The 10,540-nt window shown below is 46.2% G+C and overlaps 1 protein-coding gene across 4 annotated transcripts in view; it reads left to right on the top strand.

The window, feature by feature from the left end:
- Positions 1 to 4,716: 4,716 nt before the first annotated feature.
- The window catches only part of CFAP91 (cilia and flagella associated protein 91), a 135,769-nt gene continuing 129,945 nt past the window's right edge, over positions 4,717 to 10,540 (top strand). For 2 of the 4 annotated variants that reach the window (XM_084835395.1, XM_084835394.1), the window contains exon 1: positions 4,717 to 4,882. In XM_084835395.1, coding sequence (XP_084691521.1) covers positions 4,786 to 4,882 — 97 coding nt within the window. In that variant the 5' untranslated portion in view covers positions 4,717 to 4,785. The remainder of the gene's footprint in view (positions 4,883 to 10,540) is intronic. The other 2 variants (XM_084835398.1, XM_084835396.1) reach the window with 1 other exon arrangement.

Raw genomic sequence — 10,540 nt, 5'->3', positions numbered from 1 at the left:
ACCTCACAAAGGCCACCATTTCAAATTCCCCGTGTGCACCCACACACAGCTTTCTGGGAAGCGATGATAAACGAATGGCCAATGAGAGACTCACACTGATGGTCAGTAATAGGAGGAGGTAGGGGGATACCGACAGAATACTCCAGATCAGTTAAAGTTGAGCAGAGTTCAGAGAGAACAAACGGAGTAAAAAGACCCCAGTCTCCACATGTCTATTGAAAGAAGTCCCTCAGCTAAATTAGTCTTACTCCCAGGTAAGAGGATCTACTCCCCGTCATGGATCACTGCCTTGTTGTGGCGAAGGGGCTTGCGTTACTCAGTGAAGCCATAAGCTATGCCGTGCAGGGCCACCCAAGACGGACAGGTCATGGCAGAGAGTTCTGACAAAATGTGGTCCACTGGAGAAGGAAATGGTAACCCACTCCAGTATTCGTGCCAAGAAAACCCCATGGAACGTATCACAAGGCTAAAAGGTATGACGCCGGAAGATGAGCCCCTCAGGTCGGAAGGTGTCCAATATACTACTGGGGAAGAGCAGAGGGTATTTCCAAGTAGCGCCAGAAAGAGTGAAGCGGCTGGGCCAAAGCCGAAAGGACACTCAGCTGTGGATGTGTCTGGTGGTGAAAAGAAAATCCGATGCTGTAAAGAACAATATTGTTTAGGAACCTGGAATGTCAGATCAATGAATCAAGGTAAGCTGGAGGTGGTCAAACATGAGATGGCAAGGTTGAACATCCACATCTTGGGAATCAGTGAACTAAAATGGACAAGCATGGGCAAATTTAATTCAGGTGACCATCATATCTACTATTGTGGGCAAGAATCCCTTAGAAGAAATGGAGTAGCACTCATAGTCAACAAAAGGGTGGGAAAAGCAGTACTGGGGTACAATCTTAAAAATGATAGAATGATAGTACAAATCCAAGGCAAACCATTCAACATCACAGTAATACAAGTCTATGCCCCAACCACTGATGCCAAAGAAGCTGAGGTTGATCGGTTCTATGAAGACCTACAACACCTTGTAGAACTAACACCAAAAAAAGATGTCCTCTTCATCATAGGGGATTGGAATGCTAAAGTAGGAAGTCAAGAAATCACTGGGATAACAGGCAGGCATGGCCTTGGTGTACAAAATGAAGCAGGACAAAAGCTAATAGAGTTTTGCCAAGAGAACACGCTGATCATAGCAAACACTCTTTTTCCAACAGCACAAGAGACGACTCTACACATGGACATCACCAGAAGGTCAATATTGAAATCAGATTGATTATGTACTTTGCCGCCAAAGATGGAGAAGCTCTATACAGTCAGTCAAAACAAGACCTGGAGCTGTCTGTGGCTCAGATCATGAGCTTCTTGTTGCAAAATTTCGGCTTAAATTGAAGAACGTCGGGAAAACCACTAAACCATTCAGGTATGACCTAAACCATATCCCTTATGAATATACAGTGGAGGTGAGGAATAGATTTAAGGGATTAGACCTGATAGACAGAGTGCCTGAGGAACTATGGACGGAGGTCCGTAACATTGTTCAGGAGGCAGCAACGAAATCCATCCCAAAGAAAAAGAAATGCAAGAAAGCCAAGTGGCTGTCTGATGAGGCTTTACAAGTAGCTGAGAAAAGAAGGGAAGCGACAAGCAAGGGAGAAAGGGGAAGATATATCCAACTGAATGCAGAGTTCCAGAGAATAGCAAGGAGAGACAAGAAGGCCTTCTTAAATGAACAATGCAAAGAAATCGAGGAAAACAACAGAATTTCTTCAAGAAAATCAGAGATCTCAAGGGAACGTTTTGTGCAAAGACAGGCATGATAAAGGACCAAGAAGGCAGGGACCTAACAGAAGCAGATGAGATTAAGAAGAGGTGGAAAGAATACACAGAAGAACTATACAGGAAAGATCTGAATGTCCCTGATAGCCATGATAGTGCTGTCACTGAACTTGAGCTGGACATCCTCGAGGGTGAAGTCAAGTGGGCCTTAGGAAGCATTACTAACAACAAGGCTAGCGGAGATGACAGTATTCCAGCTGAGCTATTTAAAATCCTAAAAGATGATGCTGTTAAAGTGCTGCATTCAATATGCCAACAAATTTGGAACACTCAACAGTGGCCGCAAGACTGGAAAAGGTCAGTGTACATTCCAATTCCAAAGAAGGGCAACGCCAAAGAGTATTCAAACTACCGCACAATTTCGCTCATTTCACATGCCAGCAAGGTGATGCTCAAAATCCTACAAGCTAGGCTTCAGCAGTATGCGAACCGAGAACTACCGGAAGTACAAGCTGGGTTTCGAAGAGGCAGAGGAACTAGAGATCAAATCGCCAACATTCGCTGCATCATGGAGAAAGCAAGAGAATTCCAGAAAAACGTCTATTTCTGCTTCATTGACTACGCGAAAGCCTTTGATTGTGTGGATCACAACAAACTGTGGCAAATTCTTAAAGTGATGGGAGTACCAGACCACCTTACCTGTCTCCTGAGAAACCTGTACGAGGGTCAAGAAGCAACAGTAAGAACCAGACATGGAACAACCGAGTGGTTCAAAATTGGGAAAGGAGTACGACAAGGCTGCATATTGTCACCCTCCTTATTTAACTTATATGCAGAGTACATCATGAGAAATGCCGGGTTGGATGAATCACAGGTCGGAATTAAGATTGCTGGGAGAATTATCAACAGCCTCCGATATGCAGACGATACCACCCTAATGGCAGAAAGCGAAGAGGATCTCAAGAGCCTCTTGTTGAGGGTGAAAGAGGAGAGTGCAAAAGCTGGTTTGAAACTCAACATTAAAAAAACTAAGATCATGGCATCTGGCCCCATCACTTCCTGGCATATAGAAGGGGAAGAAATGGAAGCAGTGACAGATTTTATTTTCTTGGGCTCCAAGATCACCGCAGACGGTGACTGTAGCCATGAAATTAAAAGACGCTTGCTTCTTGGGAGGAAAGCTATGGCAAACCTAGACAGCATAGTAAGAAGCAGAGACATCGCCTTGCCGACAAAGGTCCGTCTAATCAAAGCTATGGTTTTCCCAGTAATAATGTATGGCTGTGAGAGCTGGACTATAAGGAAGGCTGAGCGCCGAAGAATTGATGCTTTCGAACTGTGGTGCTGGAGAAGACTCTTACGAGTCCCCTGGACTGCAAGGAGGTCAAATCAGTCAATCCTAAAGGAAATCAACCCTGAGTGCTCATTGGAAGGACAGATACTGAAGCTGAAGCTCAAATATTTTGGCCACCTAATGCGAAGAGAAAACTTTCTGGAAAAGACCCTGATGCTGGGAAAGACTGAAGGCAAAAGGAGAAGGGGACGGCAGAGGATGAGATGGCTAGATAGCATCACCGATGCAATGAATATGAACTTGAGCACGCTCCGGGAGAGAGCGCAGGACAGGAAGGCCTGGCGTGCTATGGTCCATGGGGTCACGAAGAGTCGGACACGACTGAACGACTGAACAACAACAACAACAAGAGGATCTACCTCTAAATGGGTCTAAAGCCAATTTAACGCAATGGAGTTCTCTGAGTTGATATGTACAGAGTTGCACTGTTACTTAACTTTATGCAACATTCTCCTATTTCTTAACTTTACAGCCGGTCCCAACTGCATTTCCCTAAAAACAAAACAAAAAACAAAACAAAAAAACCAACTCCTGAACAGACTATGTATTAACTCTGAACTACACTGCAGTGGTACCATACACTGCTTTCCCTCCCAGCAATATGGGTATAACAACCATGGACTGCTTGCAGGGCTTATGTAAGCTTAAAAATGCAGGGGGGGTGTTGTTGCATGAAATAAGGCCTGAGCTAGAGGAACATGAACTATTGTCATTCCTGCTACCCATTGTTTGGGGCTGGATGTGCTACTGGCCAATCACTGGTAGATTAAAATTCTGAATTTCCCAATTGCTTTCTATGGACAGTAATCTGTTTTCTACAAGGGTAGACCCAAAAAAGAACCAGAAGACCCTTCTGCAGACAAGTGGTCACTTTACACTTATATCTATGGCTAAATGTTCATCATAGCTGTGACTGTACTCATTGGCCAAATACACTGAAAAGTGGTAGCACTAGCAAGCTCATTTCTCACAAGAAATACAGAACTGTGCCTGAACGTTTTTGTCTCATAACTCGAGTTCTACAAGGGCTAGAGACTTACTGTTTTGTGTTTTTTTTAATTGAAAGCTGGTAATCTGGGCTAGCAAGTGGGGCTCCTGAGATTGCGGCGGGGTGGTGGTGCAGCCCTCTTAGCACTGTAGTTAATCTGGCCATTGCTCAGTGGAAGAGCTGTTGCCAGTCAGTGTGAACAATAGTGGACCAATTATTTGACTTTGTATAAGGCAGCTTCCTAAGGTTTAGGAAGCTTAAACCTCCTTTAAGGTTCTTTAAAATCCTGCACTAGAACATATTATTATGTCCCTTCTCTACCGGCTAGTTTGGATTTTTCAGACAAACAACATCTCCTGTATAAAATACATCTTGGGTTTGCAACAAAGGCCCATCTCGTGAACTTGCCCCCTCCAGCACAGAAGCGTTTTGTCACTGATTCGCATTAAGTTACATTGTGCTGTAACCAGCAGCAAAGTATCACACGACCACTCCAAGTTTCCCAGAAGCTGAACCATGTGTCGCCCTAAGTAACTCTTCCTATCTCTAGTCTATGTTGTCAGGTGTGCCAACGAGGCCCCGCCCACTTTTTCCTGGACTCCGATGTTGCTATGGGAACAGCATCAGTTCAGAAGCCTCGGGAGGCGGCAGAGGCCGAGGTGGCGCCGGGATGAGCCAGTCGGTGACGGTGGCGAGGCCGCTGGCGCCCTCCGGGGCCCGGTACCGCAGGGTCATGGCTCCCAACCGGGCCTTCGATTTCCTCTACGGTAACTTGGACAGCCAGAAATGGGGCTGGGCTGCCGGGGGGCGGCGGGGGGGGGCAGAATGGTTCTGGCTTTGGGGCGGCAGGCCCAAAGCGGATATAATACCACTGGCAGCCTTCACAGAAATAGGGCAGTGTCATTTTCCCCTCGAAATGAGACCTGAGAGAGAGCGTGGACTTTGGCCTTTTCCGCTAAATTTGGGTTTTGGGGGGACGCTGCTGCCCCGTCAGTTACGCTGGTCCCGGATTTCTCCATTGTTTGTTACGGGCAGTTCTCATTACGGGAGAGAGAGAAACCAAGAAATGTCGTTCAAGTTAACTCGGAAGCTAGACGCACTAAGCAGTGGAGGCTGGTGGCTCCGATTTCGTTGGGGCTCTGCATCCATTCCGTGTTTCAGTCAGAGCTCTAAAGGAGCTATCCGAAGTGCTGAACCATATCCCCAAAATAGGTTCAGCACCTTGGATATCTCTTTTAGAGTTCTGGCTAGTTCTGACTGAAACCTGGAATGGATGCACAGCCCCAATGAAATCAGTTTTCACCTTAGACTTAAAACAAGATGGGCACTTGCTGCTTAACATCCAAGTTACTTCTGATGCCTTTTTTGGGTGTCCTTCAGGGTGGAAGTGAGAGCAGCCCATAGAAAACAATGGAGAAATCCAAGATTTTAGCATAATTGTGATTGGGTGGCAGAGTGCCCCCCCCCCAGGTATCATAGACTCATAAAGTTGGAAGGGACTTGGTGGGTGCCACACAGGGTGGGTGCCACACAGGGTGGGTGCCACACAGGGTGGGTGCCACACAGGGTGGGTGCCCTTGGGCACTTCCTGTTTTCACGGCCCCCCTCTCTTACGCCCTTTCCCCCCCTCTGCTCACTGGCGCCTCCAACCCCCACTCACTGGCATCAGAGCTAGGCATCAAAGAGAAGTATTCTTGATCGCCTGTGCTGTGGGTGATCTCATGGAGCATCTCCTCCAGAGCAGCTGGTCATCTTCTGTTTACAGGGGAGAGGTGTCCTGGAAGGAGAGGTGTCCACAATGCCTGGCTCTGCGGAAGGACACCATCAGAGCCAGGCATTTGGGTCTGGCTGGCTTCCTGAAGAGCCATGCCAGCCACTTTCTCTTGCTGAGGATGGGCAGTAGCAGTGGTGAATGGAGGGCCTTAGGGGTCAGCAGTGATGGGCCCTTCTGAGTCTGTGGGCCCTTGGCTGCTGCCCGGCCTTGCCAACCCTGATCTAGTAATCCAAGCCCCTGCTCAGTGCATGATGCAGCAGCAAAGGCAAGAGTTCATGGTAATACAGTTCTTATTTTCTATAGAGCATGTGATTTTCCCTCTATTTAAAAATCCCCTCTATTTAACCTGTGTGTGGGCTTGCACCATTTTAAAATGCAGGTGAAGAGTCAAATGATGGAATGTTCCCCCATAGGAAAAAAAAAATCCCCTAACATAGAAACTCAATGGGACACGGAGAAGCACTGTAGTCTAGGCTTCTCCTTGCCATGCTAGTTTTCCTTGTGGAGGGAATCTTTCCATTCATATGGAGAAGCATTCAGTCAGGAAGCAGGAGCTGCATTGTGGCACCAGAACACTTGACGCTGGAGAACACTGTTCATCTTGCTCCCTACTTCCCAGTAGTGTTGCCATCCCTGTCAGGGAGCTACCAGCCCATTCTTGTATCAGTGAGGAAAGCCCCCCCACCCCCCAAGCAGGAGTGGGCAACATGAGGCCTGTGGGCCCCTGCTGTTTTTGCAGCCCCCACCATATCCTGTGCCACTGCTGAATTTGCTGTCATGGCAACAAAAATTGCACCAACCTAACAAGGTGCACGGGGAGCACACACCTTGTTTTCAAGCAGAAATGTGCTTCCTGAAGTCTCCCGGAGGAGAGACTTGGAAATAAGGCATGAATTCCTCCCGCACCTTGTTTCCTTGCTAAAGCAGCATGATGAATAAGCCCACACCTGCAGTCTGAAATGATACAGCCTGCCACAGGTTTACTGCTCAGGAGTAGGTGAAACACAAATTTGGAATGGATGGAGTAACACTAGATGCTCCCTGATTTCCAGTTAGATTAGGGATATAATCTAATCTTATACAGAGTGGTAAAAGGGTAGCATGTCTGCATGCAAGGAAATGGACACAATGCATCTGCATTTGAATGAACTTTAGGTGGGTGGCTGGGGTTCAGAGCATGATAGAAGTGACCACTGAAACAGATTTACCTTTGCTGGAACTGGAAATATGTTTTATGTGGGATATAGTTTGCTATACGGTTTGTTTTGGGGTGATTTCAAAATGTGTCATTACAGATTGTAAGTGCCTCAGTGCAAAGATTTTTTGTACTTTGTAAAGCGCCATGCACATAAATGGCGCTATATAAACAAATGACATTATGGACAGTATTAGCACAATAATTTTACCCATAGTACCTGTATATCCTGTTCTATAATTTTTCTGTTGTCTGTCTAAATAATTATAACATGTGTATACCCTGAAATATGGCAGTGAATATCTGTATCTGTGATGCTGTAATGCATCAATACTGATTGAGTAAATGGCAGTTTTTAAAGCCTAGAAACTTAGTGTAAACCAGTATCAATCCCAGTCCCCATTTGAAATATGGAGATCATAATACAGAGTGGTTCTAACTCATAAGAACATAAGAAGAGCCATGCTGGATCATACCAAGGGTCCATCTAGTCTAGCATTCTGTTCACACAGTGGCCAACCAGCTGACAACCAGGAAACCAAAAGCAGAACACAAGTGCAATAGCACCCTCCCACCCATGTTCCCCAGCAACTGGAGTACATAGGTTTACTGCTTCTGATACTGGAGGTAGCACATAACCATCAGGACTAGTAGACATTGATGGCCTTCTCCACCAGGAATTTGTCTAACCTCCTTTTAAAGCCAGCCAAATTGGTGAGCATCACTACATGTTGTGGTGGTGAATTCCATAGTTTAACTATGTGCTGTGTGAAGAAGTACTTCCTTTTATCTGTCCTGAATTTCCAGCCAATCAGCTTCATGGGATGACCCCGGGTTCTAGTACTGTGAGAGGAGAAAAATGTCTCCCTGTGCACATGCTCCATACCATGCATAATTTTGTACATTTCTATCAATTTTCCTCTTACCCCCCTTTTTTCCAAATTAAGCCCTTTGATCAATTTAGTTGCCCTTTTCTGCACTTTTTTTCAGCGCTACATTTTTTTTTTTTTAGGTGCGGTAACCAGGGAGTTTTATTCTAATTCCTTTCCTAATTATGCCTGACATGGAGTTTGCCTTATCCTATGGAAACTCTGGGCATGCATAGTATTGGGCTGTTAATGTAACCTGCAAAATTGGTCTTAAACCTGAATTTAAGCCAACATGTGGCTTAATGGATGAAACTGGTTTAAATCCAAACTGGTTTAAATTTGTAATCCAATAAGATTACAAATAAGGAGGCTGTTCTTTTCTTCACTTTGGTTTCTCTTTCATATGTCATTGTGGGTAAGAGATAAGTTGTTTCGCCCTGCTGCCATAAATAGGTCAATTAAAGAATGCAACGGGAATGGAGGAGTATGGGTGAGGGGTAGTAAGATTGTTGGACAAATAGTCATAACATCTTTCTCAACTATGTCATACAACGGATTGTTTTACAACAGTAAACAAATCAATATCAAAGAAAAGAGTCAAAGCTGATAGAAGGTGCCTAACATTGTGGAAAATGTAGCAGAAAAGGGGTGAGATGTGGACTATAAGAGAGATGTGGGCAGGGAGTAGAGCTGCAACATTTAGTCAGATTAATCATAGAATCATAGAATCATAGAACAGTAGGGTTGGAAGGGGCCTACAAGGCCGTCGAGTCCAATGCCCTGTTTAATGCAGGAATCCAAATCAGAGCATCCCTGACAGATGGCTGTCCAGCCTCGTCTTGAACGCCTCCAGTGTGGGAGAGCCCACCACCTCCCTAGGTCATTGGTTCCATTGTTGTATTGCTCTAACAGTCAGGAAGTTTTTCCTGATGTTCAGCCAGAATCTGGCTTCCTGTCACTTGAGCCCATTATTCCGTGTCCTGCACTCTGGGATGATCAAGAAGAGATCCTGGCCTTCTTCTCTGTGACAACCTTTCAAGTCCTTGAAGAGTGCTATCATATCTCCCCTCAGTCTTCTCTTCTCCAGGCTAAACATGCCCAGTTCTTTCAGTCTCTCTTCGTAGGGCTTTGTTTCCAGTCCCCTGATCATCTTTGTTGCCCTCCTCTGAACCCTCTCCAGTTTGTCTGCATCCTTCTTAAAGTGTGGTGCTCAGAACTGGACACAGTACAGATTAATTGTTTAAAAATAGAGATATCTGATTAATTGGTCAGAAGATTTAATTCTCTTCAATTATTTTTAGTTGGATTACTTCTAAATCTGCAGATAGTGAGCACCATCTGAGCAGAGCAGTCATACACTCCAATGCTGCCATTATGCCAGTGTAAAGTCCGCCATATCCTATACTCGCCCAGCCCAGAACAGGAGGGGAGAAACACAGCATTCAGGAAAGCACAGAACAGAGCAACAATGGCAGTCACACCCACAACAGCCATGCCAATACTACCGGTGCCATCAATCATGGCCCAGTGTGGCATTTTTGTGGAAAAGTTGAGATCTCATGGAGATGACATGGTGATGCCTCAACGTCATCCAGGCATGGGAAGAGCCAGTCCACTCATGGTGACAGGGAGACTCCCCATTATATCCTTTCACCCCACCCTCAACATATAACTTGCCAGATACCATGATGCCACAGCAGCTGCCACTGTGGTACAGGCAGGAAGGCACCAGTTACCAAGAGCCTAGGAAAGGACCAGGACAGGCAACAATGGAAGCTACAGCCATACACTGACAGCAGCTGCCTCTAATAGCTCACCAACCAGGGCATGAGGTGGGGAAACTGGAGATGGGAGTTCAAGCCCGTCTTGGAGGATGTGGGAAACATGGCCCCATCATCTTTTGCATGCCAGCTTAGCAACAGTCATGTCAGAGTCAAAAGAGAGGGAGCTCTCAGGACTCAACCCACACTACAAAATTTAATAGAGCAGCTCCTACCCATTCAGCCATAGCAGCAGGCAGAAAACAGACATCATGGGGCATTCAGCTGCCAGTTCGAAGGCACTGTCACATACACTAGGATCACATGGGTTGCACAATGAGCCCTAACCTGGTAGAATAGCTTAGGTTTCACATGCAAGGGTTCTGGATTTGAATGCAGGATACAACCTCTCAGTAGAAATGGTGGGGAGCAGCTCCCCCACTCAGATGTGCCATCAGAGTATCAGGGAGTACTGCATGAGCCAGTAGCCCTTTTGGCCCACCCTGCCCCTGGCAATCCATACAACCAATCCCTCCTCCCTGTTTTTTGCCTGATATGCCAGCCCTGCTGGGTAGCATCTCAGCAGGACTCATAGTCCTCCATCTTTTCCCTACTGCCAACTGACTGCTGATACACCATGGGAGCAGTGCTAATCTCACCTGTATGCTCTGAGAGGCTTGCCCCCAGCACACACAGCACCTGGTTAAGCAGAGAGTGGCAGGACTATTGCTCCTGAGATCTGGTAGCAACAGACTCCTTGGCCATCCCCCCAACCCCACTATCCCAAGGACAGCTGAAGCCATATGAAACTAGAGAGTGGGAAAGGG

This window comes from Heloderma suspectum, chromosome 2, assembly GCF_057233095.1.
Source record: "Heloderma suspectum isolate Gila_16-S chromosome 2, 16-S_ref, whole genome shotgun sequence".
In the NCBI taxonomy this organism is placed as follows: domain Eukaryota; kingdom Metazoa; phylum Chordata; class Lepidosauria; order Squamata; family Helodermatidae; genus Heloderma; species Heloderma suspectum.
Note: the sequence above shows the minus strand (reverse complement) of the source record. Positions and strands in the feature narration are given on the sequence as shown.